Genomic DNA, 18,100 nt, shown 5'->3' with positions numbered 1-18,100 from the left:
CGGTTTTCAAACCAGCTTAATATATAGTAAAAAAATTCCAAAAAATGTAAAATTTGGTCTCCAAGTAGATTATAATATAGATTAAACATCTAACAGTTTGGATTTGCTGTTTGGACATCACATGGCTAAATATAGCCTCGGCAGCATCTTTGCTGAAATGCCAGCAGCAATTTAGACATATACAGAGATGGGCTACGGTGAGTTGCGAAGTAAAACGCGTTTCTACTTCATGCCATATTTTTATTTTGAAAGTCCAAACAACTGATCCGAATCGTTAGATGTTTAATCCATATTGAAATTTGCTTGGAGACCAAATTTTACATTTTTTTTGAATTTTTTTACTATTTATTAAGCATTTTTTAAAATTGCTGTTTTAACAGTGAAAAATAGTAAAAATTTTTGGACCATCAGATCAGCGACTTTCAAAATTGTTTAATAAATAGTAAAAAAATTCCAAAAAATGTAAAATTTGGTCTCCAAGCACATTTCAATATGGAGAACAAGATGAACGGTTCGGATCGACGTTTTGAACTTTAAAATCACAAAATATGAGCGTGAAGTAAAATAGTCGCTTTACTTCACAACTCACCGTAGCCCATCTCTACATATACATATACATATACATATACATATACACATATACACATATACATACATATGTACACATATACATACATATACACATGTACATATATACAATTTTTTTTTTTATAAACTCATTTTTTTTTATAATATATGTATGGGTCCGGCTAATTTGCTGCCGGCAGCATTTTAGCCGGAGGTGCTGCCAGGTTTTTTTATTTTGTGATGTCCAAACAACAAATTCAAATCGTTAGATGTTTAATCTATACTATAATTTACTTGGAGACCAAATTTTACATTTTTTTGGAATTTTTTTACTATTTTTTTAAGCTGGTTTGAAAACCGCTGATTAACATCTAACGGTTTGAATTTGTTGTTTGGACATCACAAAATAAAAAAAGACCGACAGCACTGCCGGCAGCATTGCTGCCGACAGCACTGCCGGCAGCATTGCTGCCGGCAGTAAATTAGCTACAGCCTATATGTATATAGTGTGGCTAATTTGCTGCCAGCAGTATTTCAGCAAAGTGCTGCCAGACCTTTTAATCATCCAATTTGATTTTAGATTCGCGCTTGATGAACTAAGAATAACATAGCGATGGGTGAAGAATAACTTCCGTCTACCTCCTCTCTCTACACTCTCCCTATCATCTCTATTTCAAATACACGCTCGACCCGCTCGACTACCCTTGCGCAAAATCAGAGAAATCACCGGTGCTGCACCCTTCTCTGCTCGATCCGCTCGACTACCTCCCTCTCCGTCGACGAGTCAGAAGAAATCTATCTGTCGCTCGAGCCGTTGGTTCCTGCTCTCTTCTCGCTAGGGTTCCCGCTCCACCTAGCTATCGTTAGCTAGGGTTTGGTCAGGTGGCACGAATTCCATAGGATCTTTCCGACTCACCCCTGTCGATCTCGTGCTTGCGGCACCTGACAACATCAGTAATTCGTGAGTCTCTCTCTTTCTCCACCCCCCCTCGGATGCTTTGAAGTTTAAACCTCAAATCTCCTATGTGGGGAGGCTCCTCTGGAATCATGCTTGCTTCTGATTTTTTTATTCCAGCACTTACTGACAAGTTTTAGAAAACAAAAATCTTATATTGCATAAACTATTAGTTACTGAAAAAAAAATCTTACCCAATTCTTAGAATTATTGATGAAAATTGAGTTCGATTACCGATTGTTATTGAAAATTGATGCCCTGGACTGCTGATCTCAAATTCAAATGTTTAGAAGACAATGAAAAATTTGAAGATTCAAGGACAAAGTAGGAGCAAATGACACTAAGACAAACTATTGCTGCAATTTTTATTTTATTTGATGCTTATTTGCTGACTATTTAAGCAACTTATGCTATAAATTTGTGGAATAGATGTACAATTATGGTTAAATGTACTAACCTTGATTACTTATTGCAGTTCTTTATGTTGTCTATGATTAGTTGTATTGAATAAGGTTACTGTACCAGTCGGTATATCTCCTTTCAGTTCATTTGTAATAACACTAAACAAAATTACCATTTGTAGAGCTAAGTTGACTGGTAATAGATTGGTACATATCTGGTATTGTCCAGCTATGTTTGAATAAATTGGTACAGATCTGGTATTGTCCAGCTATGAATAGGTGTGATGCTCTTGGTGGGTTTTGTCCAGTTTGATAATTATTGGCTCTAGCATGCCCTTGAACATCACATCACAGTTTAACAGTTAATTGGTTAATTGTAATTTTATCTTATTTTTCAATTGTAGAGTATCAGCGGTGAAATTTCAAGCAAAGATCGAGCATGAGTTTCTATAGTACACGATGACAAAGAGGATATTAAATTTGAGAGTGAAGATGACAGCATCTTTTGAATTTATGTACCAGTTTTGGCAAACATGAACGAGGGTTGTAACTTTCATTTTTTAGTAACCATGTGAACTAGGTTTGTAAATAAATATACTAGCATATCATTGTTGGAAAAAAATAAATATGTAATTGTAAAGCATATGCTCTAAATTGTATGTACTTAGTTGCTTAAATTCATACTCCTTGTGTTACTTTGGTCTATTAATTTGCATGATTATCTAGTAAATGACATCTATTTATATTGTGCTTTAGAAATATTACAAAGTCGCAATACTGGTAAGATTGTGTTTTGTTTGAAACTGTGATTCGATACATCAAACATATAAAAACAAATATTTATATAAAACAATCTCCAGTAAAAAAATGAATGTAAACATCAGTAACATATAGTCCAAAATAAATGAAGCTAAACAGACAAAACAACAATAAAAAAAGCTGTTTCAATTAATTTCAACTAACAAGCTGTTTGAATGATGATACAGAAATTTAGTCACAATTACAATAAGGATCACAAAAGCACCACACTCTTAAAAATTTAGTCACTATTGCAACAAGCTGTTACTTGTGCTTGACAATAGCTAATTTTGCATCCTTATTTTTCTACAAAAATAGAAGACAGTAGTGAATGTTATAAAAAAGCTAAAGTAAAAGACTAGTATTTGCTATAAGTTACATATTACAAAAAAAATCTTTCAGATTTTGATGTTACAAAAAAACTTAAATTATTATACCTTTGGACATGTACTCCTGATTTCACTATCAGTGCCCTTGCTGGGACTCACTTACTTCCTAACATAATGATCTAATTACATCAGTGCCCTTGCTCGGGCTCACTTAACTTCCTAACATAATGCTCCAATTACATCCATGCCTTTGCTGGAACTCTCTTGACATCTGATTCTGAATTGCACCTAATACCTACACATTGAAAAACAAACCATAAACCAGAAATTAACATTATAATGCAACGAAAATAGAAATCAGAAAGTTTTGATGGATATATATCTAAGTTTGTTGAGGAGAAGCAAGATAATTAGAGTTAATTGATATAGAGTCAGTTTCAGATATTAGTCTGGCTGCTCTAAAAAAACTTACAGAATAAGAATTAAAACTGAAATTTTCCTCTGGTCCAAAAGGCACCATGAACAAGTCTGTGGCATATACATTGCTTATAATACCACAAGAATTTGAAAATTTCATGCATATCAATTAAAAAATAATTTGATTCAAAATACCAACATCCTAACTTCCATGAAGTTTTCATTTAATATGTTTGTTTTATTATAAGCAATTTTAAGGAACCTTACATGAGACTTTATTTAGGCATATGCATGCTACTTAAAACAATTCACTTGCAAGGAAAGAAAATACTGAAAAGGAACATTTATCATCTTACATGTGTCTTAGACGCATGTTAAGATGCATGTCAGCCCTGAAAATATCTGGAATGTCACCCGGGAAGTTATTCTGGTTGAGATGGCTAGAATCACACAAAAAGAGAGATTATAAATATAAAAGAAGAAAAAAAAAACGTGAGAATTTGATAAACCTGATGGAATTGTTATAACTCTCCATCATACTATCATGCCTCTATTCATTTTGCTTTGTAATCTAGTCAAATTGCACTTACAATCAATTAAACTCAAGTGGCAATTGATCAATCTGGCTAGGGTTTGGCAAGAGATTCATGAAACTAGCAACTGGCAATCAGACTCAATAAATTTTTTTTTGCAACATAAGCATTTTTCTTTCTAAAACTTGTCAGTAAGTACTGGTATCTAGAAAAAAGATTCATGAACTTTTATCAGACCGTAAGCTGGTGAGAGAGAGAGAGAGAGAGAGGGAGGGGGCGAAGAGAAATAGACTCACGAATTTGTGCCACCTTTCTAGCGACAGCTAAGCGGAGCGGGAACCCTAGCGAGATGAGAGCAAGAACCAGCGGCTCGAGAAGGAAGGGCAAACGACGGCTAGGGTTTCCGCTCGCACAGTGAGACGCGAAAACAGAGGCAACAGACGCGACGAAGAAAGCGCGAGTTCAGATTCACGGTTGAGAGGGGCACGAGTTCGAACGAGATAGAGCGGCGATGGGCGGAGCTCCAGCGATTTCTTGGATTTCTCCAATTTTGCGCAGGGGCTAGTCGACGGGTCGAGGAGGAAGAGAGAGAAATCAAAATAGAGAGGTTGAGGGAGTCTTGAGAGACGGCAGGTTGACGGAAGTTTTCTTGACCCATTGCTCCATCGCTCCGTTATTTTTAGATCATCATAGCGGACAGGTTTTATCCGACGGCTCACAGATTTGGCAGCAGTTTTCTGAAATGCTGCCAGCAGCAAATTAGCCATAATCTATAATATACTAGTATCATACCCGTGCGTTGTAACGGGAACATATTATAAGAAACAAATATATCAATGAAAATAATAATTATCTAAAAATTAAAACACATGTTAATAGAAAATTTATATGATTATGTATTTTTAATTAACTTTAATCGTGATCTCTGATAACAATTTGATGATGTGATTATTTTTTATTTTTAAGTACCAATGATATCAAATAATAGTTCGATTCGAATCTAATATCAAATATCATACAACAATTCAATATCAATCAAAAAACATAAATAGAAATTGTTATCGTGTGTATGTATAGGATATATACACACACAAACATATTATAAGAAAAATATATATTTACACACACGTTCCAATTTATATTCTTCTTTGTTTACAATTTAGAACACACACACACACATTGATATATTCTATATCGGAAATATATTCTAAATTGCCCACACCAATATGTATAGAAACAAAGAAAGAGAAATAAGGAAATAAAAAAAATGATTTCCATTGTGACCCGTATAGAAATGAAGAAGTAAGGAAATAATAAATAAGAAAATGAAAGGTGGAGTCTTCTCAATTGAAGAGGAGAAATATAGAAACAAAAAAAATAAGGGAACAGATAAATATATTGCTAAATTTCAGAATTTATTCAATTTTAATTGTAACATATCGTGTGGCAGCATATGTGGTGGGTATGTTTTTAACTAAATTTAGATTTCTATACATAAAACAGATGCATTTAATCAAAAGAAGACAAAATATGTAATTGGAGAGCTGAGATCAAATTCGAAGTTTCATCTCTCAATCGTAGCCGTTGACGGATTGGACACCCAACGTGCTTACTAATAGAATAGAGATATATATATAGAGAGTCCGGCTAAATTGATGCTGGCAGCAGTTCTGCCCAAGTGCTGCCGGGGCTATATTTAGCTGTATGATGTCCAAACAATAAATTCAAACCATTAGATGTTTAATCTATATTATAATCTACTTGGAGACCAAATTTTACATTTTTTGGAATTTTTTTACTATTTATTAAGCTGGTTTGAAAACCGCTTTTCCAACGCTGCAGAAATTTATTGAAAACAGCGGTTTTCAAACCAGCTTAATAAATAGTAAAAAAATTCCAAAAAATGTAAAATTTGGTCTCCAAGTAGATTATAATATAGATTAAACATCTAACGGTTTGGATTTGTTGTTTGGACATCACATGACTAAATATAGCCCCGGCACCACTTGGGCAGAACTGCTGCCAGCAGCAATTTAGCCGGACTCTATATATATAGAGAGAGAGAGATGGGCTTGGGTGAGATGCGGAGTATACGCGTTTGGTGTTCCATGGTACATTTTAGCCATTTTGAAAATCCAAACAACCGATCCGAACCGCTCAACACGATCTCCATATTGAAATGTGCTTGGAGACCAAATTTTACATTTTTTGAAATTTTTTTACTATTTATTAAGCCACTTTGAAAATCGTTGATCCGGTGGTCCAGAAATTTTTATTGTTTTTTACTGTTTACCCGGATTTTCAGATTTTCAAAGTGGCTTAATAAATAGTAAAAAAATTAAAAAAAATGTAAAATTTGGTCTCCAAGCACATTTCAATATGGAGATCACATCTAACGGTTCGGATCGGTTGTTTGGACTTTCAAAATGAAAATATGGTGTGAAGTACAAACGCGTGGTGCTCCGTGTCTCACCCAAGTCCATCTATATATATATAGGACTTGGCTACGGTGCTATGGGTTGCATAGAGGCCTCCCGTGCTACGGTTCAATATTCAAGTTTTCAAAATCCTAACAGTCGATCCGAACCGTTCATCTTGTTCTCCATATTAATATGTGTTTGGAGACCAAATTTTATATCTTTTGGAAATTTTTTACTATTTTTTTAGATTTATTGAAAATGGTTGTTTTTCAGACAAATCTGGACCATAAAAAACAGTGATATTCAATAAATCTAAAAAAATAGTAAAAAATTTCCAAAAAATATAAAATTTGGTCTCCAAACACATATTAATATGGAGAACAAGATGAACGATTCGGATCAACCGTTAGGATTTTGAAAACTCTAATATTGAACCGTAGCACGGGAGGCCTCTATGCAACCCATAGCATATTAGCCAAATCCTATATATATATGAGGAGGGTTCAAATGCACCTAACATTTTGTGCACCCTATCTGATATCTCCATATTATATCTAAATTACGACCCTAATTTACACTGAAACCTGTGCTTTAAAGCCTATAAATGTGGACTTTTTACTTTGAAATGTGGTACTGCTATGCTTTGTTTGGTATTTTGCAGGATAAAGGGCGAATGACATTCTGTACGGACTGATTTACATTGACTACTTTTCATACGGTCCGTATGACATTCTGTACGGACCGTACAAGATCTGCCCAACCACACAAAAGGTTCCACAACAGAGGCACAAAGTCTCCGAGTCAAAGGACAGGCATACGGTCCGTACCGGATCCCGTACGGACCGTACGACGCTAATTCGGAAAATCCAGCTGGAATCTGAAATGAGCATAATTTAAGGAGGCCGAAAAGGAAGCCTCTGGGGGCGTGATCTGAGGCATTAAAGGAGATATTCCACAGGAGAAAAAGGGGGATTTGGTCATTGAATCTGGACAATCTTTCCTGGAGGTGAGACAAGACGAGGAAAAGAGGAAGAGAGGTGAAGAACGCGAGTTTGCAACGGATCTTCGGATTTTCCACTGTTTTTGTTGGGTTTTGGGGTAACCAAAACCCGTTTAGGCTTAAGCTGCGGAATGACCGTAGAACAAAAATTTCTACGGCCAACTTAAGCTCAGGATTAAACGGGGTATGTCAGGAAACTTTCCAAGGCGGTCCACCTTCAGTATTCCTTTGGCATCAAAACCCAATTTAATCCTTTTTACAGATCTACCCCATGATTGATTTCTAAAACTTTAATCTACTTACCAATTAAATAGATTAATATAACATATTTATACATTGTTTTCAAATCACAGTTGGAATGCAGACCGAGTGAGTAGAGCTACATCACGGGAATGATTCTCCTCGGAGCATCAGATGTCTGATGCCTCTATCGGTTATCCACCAGGACTAACCGGAGAGCGGTTTATTTCTTTTGTCAGAAATACTATAAACCGTGGAATTCTGCAAAAACACTATTCACAGAGAAAAAGACGAAAACCCATAAACACAAATTTTTGGTTACTCAGTTTCATCAATGAGCAAAACTGAAATACCGCGAAATTCGGGAAAACACTATTCATCGATCCCGTAAATATATTTCACAACAACCTGCAAGATTATACTTCAACTACGTATAACTTTCTTTTCTCAACCGAAACACTATTTGGGAGAGAAACCGAGAAAAAGAGAAAATACTGATTCGTTTCGACACAAAACGATACGAGTGAATTAGAGACCTAATTAGAGACCTAAAAATGGATTGACTTCATTTTGAGAAAAAAAAATGGATTTACATCATCTTTACACCCTGTTATTAATGAAATAATTATGTGCTTAAAAAGAACCTAAAAATGGATTTACTTCATTTTGAGAAAAAAAAATCAGCAGTTCTATTTTAGAGACCTAATTAGATCACTGCATTGATTTTTCCATTATGAATTCAACATAAGAATTATCCACAAATGACAAGACAATTTAAAGATGAAGTTTCTACCCTGTCAGGTTTTCAAATAATCAAAAGCTTAACAGTTCTATTTTTTTTAAAAGGTAGTTAATACCACTTGCATTAGCTGAACCAAGTTTGTACACTATGTGAACAAAAACAAAAAAAAACACCTTTAGGATTAACAATATCACTTAATGACTATGCGTAATTTGCCTATGGTTTTCTTTTCTACCTAAAATAAGCCTTAATAAGAATCGAATTTCAAGAATTACGTAAACTAATGGATAGAAAAGATCAAATTTAGTGGTTAACTACAGAGTAAGATGCTCGAGATCTAAAGCGAGTTACAAATAACAAATGCGTAGACCGGATTAAATAAATGATATAATCAAATATTTGTTGAACACTTACATAGAGAATAAGCTGAGAGAACCTGCTAATGCTTCCTTCCTAAAATTTGAGCAAAAAAGAATCATATCACAATATCGGAGAAACTTCAAAGAGAGACAAATCGACCACTTATTGAATCGAGATCTGGTAATTGAGAGAGAAGGTGATTGTTAGAGGTGGATCAAGAACAGTATAATGGATCGGCACCATAACCCGATCAGACGTACGGGGGACGAACTCGGGCCCTTTGGCATTGAGCCGAACTACATGTATTTTGTTACGGAAACCCTATTAGCAACAGAGAAAAAATTGACATAAAAAAGAGACAAAGAGCTTACAAACCTAGGGTTAGCAGGAGAGGGCGGCTGGGGGCGTCCGGAGAGGTCGCAGGGAGGAGACACTAGGAAGACTTAGGGTACGGGGAGGAGACAGCTCCTTCAGGAACCCCGATTAGATTTTTTTTCTCCTTTGGGAAGAAAGGGACGGGGAGGGGACAGCTTTGGGAAGAGGACAGCGAAATTTTTTTTTTCAGATCAACGAAAATATTTGCGTATCAAGTGTAATTTTGATTAAATTTAGACTTTTACATAGAGAAAAAGTGTATTTAATCAAAATAAGACAGGTTATTTATTTAAATGACTTAGATTTAATCTAAATTTCAATTAATAAATCTCGGCCACATAACTTTCTGTCATCTAGTTCAATTTAAGGTGCACAATATAGGAGAGATACGAATTGGATAAGCAGATTCATTGAATTCAAATTTGAAACCGATGAAATTAGACCCAGATATTTTCCCACCGAAAACCCAAAATTGCGGCGCGAAGCGCGATCCAAAGAGGGACACAACGACAAAACTTTTCACCTATTCTGCCTAGCCGATTATTTTAATACACAAACGTAAAGGATCGATTATAAATAAATGGAAACTATTAATCGACAGGATCACAGGATCAGTTAGTTCTCTCGAAGAAAGCAAGTTTCTCGTGAGCTAGCCCAGCCCAATGGATCAACATTTAAAAATCATGGTCGGTTGTTCTTGTTCGTAATCACGTCCAAGAATTAATTGTACCCTCAACACTCTAGTTGGTAAGAATTAATTAATATATACTCACATTACAATATAAAAAATTATATCATGATTAAATAAAAACTAATACGGAAAGGATGGTGGAAATAAAATGTAAATTATATTAATACTTTTATTAGTAGTTAGGGAATCAGACAACATGGTAATGTTAATCTTAAATAGGAAGGATAATGATAAATTAAGTGAATTGTAGTTATCAATATTTTAATTAAATGAAGAAAAGCGAAAATGCGAAAGGTTTTAAATTTTTAATGAAGAAATAAATAATTTTAAGATTGTGATGGAAATATAAACATTTTTAAAGATTGTATGAGCAATTAATCCAAAATAAATTAGTGCTGACTTAAACCCAAAAAATAGTACGGTATTAAGCATATATGGATCTTCTATATACAATATTAATGTCAAAACATGAATAACCTGTGATTTTATTGATTACGTCGTAGTCATAAGATTTGTCAATTATTTATTTTGTGAATTATTTATGAATAATTTGTAAATAATTTGTTTTTTTTTGGTGTTAGTGAACCGAACGATGAATTATATATTCGGTTGACCAAACTTTGAACAAATTATTTGTGAATTTTATGAATTTTTCCCAAATTATTCGTGAATTTTTTTTGCTCCCTTGTGGAATTGAGATCTCCGGTCCAGATAATTCTGAATCATTCCCAAATTATACTCAAATGATCTCCAAATCACGAATTTTTCACCCCATCGAATCGAACCCAAGTTTTTTAAAAATACCCAAATTTATAAATATTTTATTATAAATAACCACATTTTTGTCCAAACCGTACAGATTATTTACGGTTTGAATTAAAAATTCAAACCGTAAATATTTCTTACGGTTTGAATTATTATTTTTTATTTAAAAATTCGAACCATATATATTCCTTACGGTTTGAATTTTTTTTTAGCCCAACTTTGCACCTCTGGTTAACATATCAAAACACCTTCAAAAATCATGAAAATTTACTGACATGCATTCTTAACTTCATAGAATAAGACTATGAAGTTTCATACAAAATCACAAAACAGATCATGAGATATCGGCTCTAAAAAATTGCCCGAACTGCTGAAGGAGTGCTTCTGAGCCCAAATTTGCACCTCTGATTAACATATCAAAACACCTTCAAAAATCATGAAAATTTACCGACATGCATTTTTGACTTCATAGAATAAGACTGTGAAGTTTCATACAAAATCTCAAAACAGATCGTGAGATATCGGCTCTCAAAAATTGCCCGAACTGCTGAAAGAGTGCTTCTGAGCCCAACTTTGCACCTCTGGTTAACATATCAAAACACCTTAAAAAATCAGGAAATGCAAGGTAGGCGATAGAACCACCGTCCTCTTCGTTACACTACTGACAGGTAGAGTCAAGGTATGCAACATTCAACCCTGATTATATTTCATTCCAATATTGAACAAGTCGTATTGTTGTTTTTAATTTTCTTGTTTTAGTGTAGTGTTTTTTTGTTGTATAAATACTTTCCAAGAACGATTACAATATATAACATAGCTCAACTCAAAACATAATAAAATATAATGAAACTAATTGGTATCTTTGCAGGGTCCTGCCTACATGCCTCCACTCTGCTTGTCAAGCACCTAATCGATATAGCCCTTCGGATTACCATTGATAGAGAGTTTTTTTTTTATATAGTTTTAGTTCAGTTTAGCTATGTTATATTTTATTATGTTTGAGTTTTAGTTTAGTTTAGCTATGTTATGTTTTATTATGTTTGAGTTTTAATTCAGTTTAGCTATGTTATGTTTTATTATGTTTGAGTTTTCAGTTTTGTTATGTTTCATTATCTCACGATCTGTTATGAGATATTGTATTAAACTTCACAGTCTTGTTCTATGAAGTCAAGAATTCATGTCGGTAAATTTTTATGATTTCTGAAGGTGTTTTGATATGTTAATCAGAGGTGCAAATTTGGGCTCAGAAGCACTCTTTCAGCAGTTCGGGTAATTTTTGAGAGCCGATATCTCATGATCTGTTTTGAGATTTTGTATGAAACTTTACAGCCTTATTCTATGAAGTCAAAAATGCATGTCGGTAAATTTTCCTAATTTTTGAAGGTGTTTTGATATGTTAATAAGAGGTGCAAATTTGGGCTCAGAAGCACTCCTTCAGCAGTTCGGGCAATTTTTGAGAGCCGATATCTCACGATATGTTTTGAGATTTTGTATGAAACTTCACAGTCTTATTCTATGAAGTCAAAAATGCATGTCGGTAAATTTTCATGATTTTGAAGGTGTTTTGATATGTTAACCAGAGATGCAAAGTTGGGCTAAAAAAAAAAAAATTCAAACCGTAAATAATTTGTACGGTTTGGACAAAAATAAAATTTTGAAAAAAATGTAGTTATTTATAATAAAATATTTTTAAATTTGAGTATTTTTAAAAAACTCGGGAATCGAACCCAAATAATTCATTTGTTGCTGTACTTAGTATTCTGTTTTGTTATTGCGCACATATTTGTCTACACGAGCATTTATGCAGGAAATCAACTACATTGACCCCTGTCTGTTTACAAATTATACGGACATCGGTCCAACCGAAGTTGCACTTCTGACTCGTCTCTTTCTGCCCGTTTAAATTCAAAATCTCTCCCCGAATCACGTTCATGTAGACTGCATTCTAAATTCAAGACATCGTCCAGTACAGCATGGAAAATGCCGAAACTTTTGTCCATTTCGTTTATAAATGGAGAGGAGAGAAACCCTTGGTTAAAGCCCTCCATGCTTCCACTATCCGTAAGTGCATAGGGGGACACTGAGCATGCAGAAAAAGCCTGGGGAAAAGCAATAAAGCCATTCTTTATTGAAAAAGAAGAAGGAAAAAAAACAACTGTTCTCTCTCTACTCCCAAAACAGAATAAAATCTTGTCTTTCACGGGACCAAAACACAGTTACACTCACCATGGCCTCGGTTGTCTTTCCCCTTCTCCTTCTTTTCCTCTCCTTCACGGCCACGGTTCTCTGCAACCAGACCTACATAGTATATATGAACCCGGCGCACCGCTCTTCAGTACACCCGACTGCGGCCGACTGGTACACAGCCGAGTTACAATCTCTCTCCATCGACTCATCCAACTCCCTTCTCTACTCCTACAAGTCCGCGGCACAGGGTTTTGCTGTACGCCTGGACCAAGAGCATGTATCGCTCCTCCAAAACCACCCTTCCGTACTCCAAATTGTACCAGACCCGGTGCTAAGTCTCCATACCACTCGAACCCCTTCATTTCTCGGTCTCCTGCCAACCTCCATTTCTCTTCAATCAGTCGAGGTGGCTTCATCTGATGTGGTTATCGGTGTACTGGACACTGGTGTATGGCCTGAGTCGCCTTCTTTCTCTTCTGATTCTTCATTGCCACCAATTCCTAAGCGTTGGCGCGGTGCATGTGAAGCGGGTGTTGACTTCCCTCCTTCTCTGTGCAATCACAAATTGATCGGTGCACGCAGCTTTTCACGTGGATTCCATGCTGCTGGTGGGTCCAGACCAGCTGGCGAGTACTCTTCGCCCCGTGACCGTGATGGACATGGCACACACACTGCCTCCACTGCTGCCGGATTCTCGGTAGCCAATGCCAGCCTCTTGGGGTATGCTACTGGTACTGCACGTGGCATGGCGCCTGGGGCTCGTGTGGCAGTTTATAAAGTCTGTTGGATGTCAGGCTGTCTAGGTTCAGATATTCTTGCAGGAATTGATGCTGCTGTCTCTGACGGAGTTGATATACTATCTCTTTCACTGGGTGGTGGGGCTGCACCATACTTCCGGGACACAATTGCTGTGGGCACCTTTGGTGCAGCCGAGCACGGGGTCTTTGTATCTTGCTCAGCTGGTAACAGTGGACCTGCTGCTGTTTCTGTTGCAAATTCAGCACCATGGATTACTACTGTTGGTGCTGGCACACTAGATCGTGATTTCCCAGCCTACACAACTCTGGGGTCTGGCAAGCGTCTCACTGGCGTATCACTTTACAGTGGACCTGGCATGGGCTCAAAATTGGTACCAATTATATACGGATCCAACAAGAACAATGCTAGCAAGCTATGTCTTGTTGGTACGCTTGACCCGGTACAGGTCAAGGGGAAAATTGTCCTATGTGACCGTGGGGTCAATGCACGTGTTGAAAAAGGTGCCGTTGTCAAGGCAGCTGGTGGAGCCGGGATGATATTGGCTAATACAGCTGCAAGTGGTGAGGAGTTAGTAGCTGATAGCCACCTTTTGCCGGCAGTGGCTGTTGGGAGAAAAGGTGGAGATGCCATAAGAAATTATGTGATAAAAACTAAAAATGCTAAAGGGGTGATCAGTTTTGGTGGTACTGTGCTTGGTGTCAGACCATCACCTGTTGTTGCTGCGTTTAGTTCGAGGGGCCCAAATATGGTTGTTCCACAGATACTAAAGCCGGATCTGATCGGGCCAGGTGTCAATATATTGGCCGGCTGGTCTGGTGCCACCGGGCCCACGGGACTGGTGAAGGATGATCGAAGGACACAGTTTAACATCGTGTCTGGTAAGTGTTTGTATTGAGTTAGAATTTTGTGGCTGTACATATCATGACTGTGTACGAGTACAACTGGTTTGATTATTATATTTGCATTTTTTAAATTTGTTCGTTTTTAAGCTCCAGTTAGGCTTCCAAATACCCAATTAAGCAATTCAGTCAACAATTCACACCTTGTTATTTTGGAACAGTATATGAGTAGAATAATTGAAAAATAAATGAAACCTAAGGACTTTATTGCGATTATTGAAGCATGGAAGATGAGTAACCCTTAGGACTAAACCAAATAGAGATCCTGTTGCAATAAAGACTTACATGCAAAGTGTTTTTCTGCATTTGATAGTAACATTAACAAAACAGCAAGCCCCACCCTTCAGGCATTATGTTGAAGACTTGACTGCTGTGGTACAGGTGCATCCAAAAGATTAAGATTTATTTATTTTAGGGTTTACGGATAGCAAAAGCAGACAATCTAGATATAATTGCAAAAAGGCTCTCATGCTTGATTCTCAAAGTGAATGAAAAAACAGTTGTAGAAAACAAAGAATGAAGTTTTTTTAGTGTTTCATTGTATCCATACAAACAACTCTACTAGATGGTCTAAACCTTGGTTTTCATTTCTCAATTCTGGCTAAAGCTTTACACAAGCTTTTTGGTAAACCCTAAAAGTCAGAATAAAAAAAACCAAACATAGAGAAGAAAATGTTTGCATATGCTTCTCAACCTCTGTTTCACTGTCGTCCATTTCTTATTTTGTAGGGACGTCCATGTCATGCCCGCATATTAGTGGGGTTGCCGCTCTTGTAAAGGCAGCTCACCCCGATTGGAGCCCTGCTGCTATAAAATCTGCGCTGATGACCACCTCATATACTTCTGACAATACAAATTCACCCTTATTAGATGCTGCTGGGGGTCAAATTGCAAATGCATATGCATATGGTTCCGGGTATGTGGACCCTCAAAAGGCACTATCTCCCGGCTTTATTTACGACCTCACCACTGACGACTACATAGCGTTTCTCTGCTCCTTAGGCTATAATGCACAACACCTTCAAGTAATTACAAGAAGGTCCGAGGTCTCATGTGCAAATAAGTTATCAGATCCAGGTAATCTAAACTATCCGTCCTTTTCTGTTGTATTTGGTAAGAAGAGGGTTGTGAAGTATACAAGAGAGGTCACCAATGTCGGCCCTGCAGGATCGGCTTATGTTGTGAAAGTTAGTGGGCCTGAGTTTATTGGTGTCACTATCAAGCCCACGAAGCTTGTTTTCAAAAAGCCCGGTCAGAAGGCAAAATATAGCGTCACATTTGTGTCAAAAATAAAAGTGAATACTACAAATGAGGCATTTGGTTGGATTAATTGGGTTAATTCACAACAAATTGTGCGGAGCCCTGTTGCATATTCATGGAAGACTTCACGAACATTTGATTGAGAGTCCTATGGATGAAGTGCTTCGCAAAGAAAATCTATGTGAAGTGCTACAAGTGGATAGGTAGACAAGCTGATAATAGAGTGTTTTTTTTAATGATTTGAGTATAAAATCTTTGGTTTTCAGAAGGCTATGGTTTCTAGCATGAATTTATGTGGGAGGTACTAAATCTTGTTGTTAGTCGGGAAATTGTGTGTAGCATGAAAAATGTTGAGTTGATTAAAAATCAACTACTGGTTTTTAGATTTGTTGGGTTGTATGTGTGTTTATTTTTTTTCTTAATGCTGTGGCTATTAATTTGATAGCTTTTTTTAAAATGGCCAAATTTGCTTCCTTCTTTATTGATTTTCTGTAATTTGGTACTTTTGAGAAAGTAAAGTGAGTTTGTGCATTTTGGCAAAAGAAAGGCTATAGTTTGATGTCTTCACGAAAAGTCACCTGATTGTCCAATCTTGATACTTTTTTCTGATAATGCTGATTCTTATCTGAACTAATAATTGTAGGTTAATAACATAGAATTATCACCTCTCCTCTCCTCCCTGAATTTATTGTTCATTTCCCTCTCCTCACCTCCCTGAATCTATTGTTCATTTCTGAACTTTTTGTACATCGATTTGCCAAAAATATGTTTTCTTTTATCTTTTTTAAGTAAAAAAAAAAACTGTCAAATGTGGATGCAATGTGGCTTGGGTCAATTAAAACTTCTTGTATTTTTCAAATTTGTTTTTTAGCCTTGTACTTGATTGCAATCAAATTTAAGAAAAATCAGAGGTACATTTGAAATTGTGGTTGTATAATAGTAGAGAAGTATGTTGCTATACTGTCTGACCCCACTGCTTCCAGTCGGTACCAGCATGATTTTGCAATCTGGTACAGTGTACTAGTCGATACCAGATTGTACCAATTGGTACCAAATTGAGCTGATACCAAAGCAGCTTGGCTTTAGTATTTACCAGTATGTTGGAATGCTGAACCTAATGTGGTGCGTGATAGCAGATTAGCATTGGTAGAAAGAAAATAACATGATACTGGCAAGGGTAAATCTGAGAGGCTTCTGTCTGTTTTAAGCCTTTCTTTCATTATACTATGCATTATCAGTGTTTTAAGGATATTTATATGTATTATCACTATATCAGTGATCATGAAAGTGAACTTTTATTAATTAATTCTAAGTATCAAGATTATATAACTTAGTTATAAACATAAAATAATGCAGTTCAACAAGATTTCACATGGTTTACTGTACCAGAAATGGCATGTACAGTTCTGATATAATTAGTTTTATAGTGCTCAATCATTTGCTCAGCATACTTACTAATTTCTTGTTTCATATATAATTAAAGTAAAACTGACAAACTAAATTTTGAATAATGTAAGTAAAAAATGAAGCTAAGAAATGGAAAATGTACCATCATAGTACATTGTTTTTAAAGGCACCAAGATAAGTTTTATTGTACCTGTGCTAGCACGTTCCCTTTTCGGTCTTTGAGAGTGCAAGCCCGGTCAGTAAATGATCCAATGACCTCAAAGTCCCAGTTATTCTTTCTCCCCTTAGACTCCAGCATTATGCAAATTGGGGCATTAATCATAGAACATGGCAATTTGGGTTCTCGCGAGCTAAAAACAGGCTTACTTAGCACATCATAATCCAATGACCTCAAATCCACCGATTATGAATGCTTAAAGCTTGCACAACACCTCCCTTTAAAACAAAATTTTGAAACATTTTGATTTATTTTAGAAGAAAAAAAGATAGGTAAACTGACAATCACAATTTTGTTAATCAAATTTTGGCTAGTATGCTGGGTACGGCATCGAATGGTACCAGTATATACTAGTTCTCATTGAGTAGATGCTCTGTTTAAATTTTGTGTTTTAAAATTGTCACCTTCTTTCTAATAAAGAGTACTGCTGTGCCAGTGCCATCACCATCTCTTACGATCAGCTCGGCATTTACACCGAGAATTCCACAACCCTCTACGCGAAATATCACTCTTTGATAGCCATCCATGACCACAAACCCACCACCATTGATTAGATGTGGGACAAACAAAACTACCCGTGATGGGCTACAAAAGATCTTGCTGACAATAGGCATCAAGTTCGTAGACCCAGCCATGATATCCTCTTTCTTGCTTTAGTTCAAAAGTTAAAATCACGGATCTCTTTTAAATAGTAGTAGAAAGTTTCACTTGTGCATTATGATATAGAGAGTACTTTTTGAGAAAGAGGTGGGGAAATTGTAGGCACTAGTAGAAAGAA

General features: G+C 36.1%; 2 protein-coding genes and 1 long non-coding RNA gene across 3 annotated transcripts in view; 1 reads left to right on the top strand and 2 right to left on the bottom strand.

Annotated features, from left to right (window-relative positions):
• Positions 1-18,100, bottom strand: part of LOC144546726 (mitochondrial phosphate carrier protein 1, mitochondrial-like) — a 32,862-nt gene that overhangs the window by 6,357 nt on the left and 8,405 nt on the right. The gene's annotated exons all lie outside the window — the stretch shown is intronic.
• On the bottom strand, positions 3,050-4,624 carry LOC144550612 (uncharacterized). The gene is made up of 3 exons (XR_013510517.1): positions 4,297-4,624; positions 3,824-3,907; positions 3,050-3,345 (listed from the first exon to the last, which is right to left on the bottom strand). It is a non-coding gene; the product is annotated as an uncharacterized LOC144550612 (long non-coding RNA).
• On the top strand, positions 12,757-16,155 carry LOC144546650 (subtilisin-like protease SBT1.8). The gene is made up of 2 exons (XM_078295184.1): positions 12,757-14,417; positions 15,168-16,155. Exons 1-2 carry the CDS (start codon positions 12,821-12,823, stop codon positions 15,839-15,841), a joined length of 2,271 nt encoding a protein of 756 aa, XP_078151310.1. The 5' UTR covers positions 12,757-12,820; the 3' UTR covers positions 15,842-16,155.

The sequence above is a fragment of the Carex rostrata genome, chromosome 2 (genome assembly GCF_964058835.1).
Source record: "Carex rostrata chromosome 2, lpCarRost1.2, whole genome shotgun sequence".
Lineage (NCBI taxonomy): Eukaryota > Viridiplantae > Streptophyta > Magnoliopsida > Poales > Cyperaceae > Carex > Carex rostrata.
The sequence above is the reverse complement of the archived record's forward strand: the minus strand, read 5'-3'. Positions and strand labels throughout refer to the sequence as shown.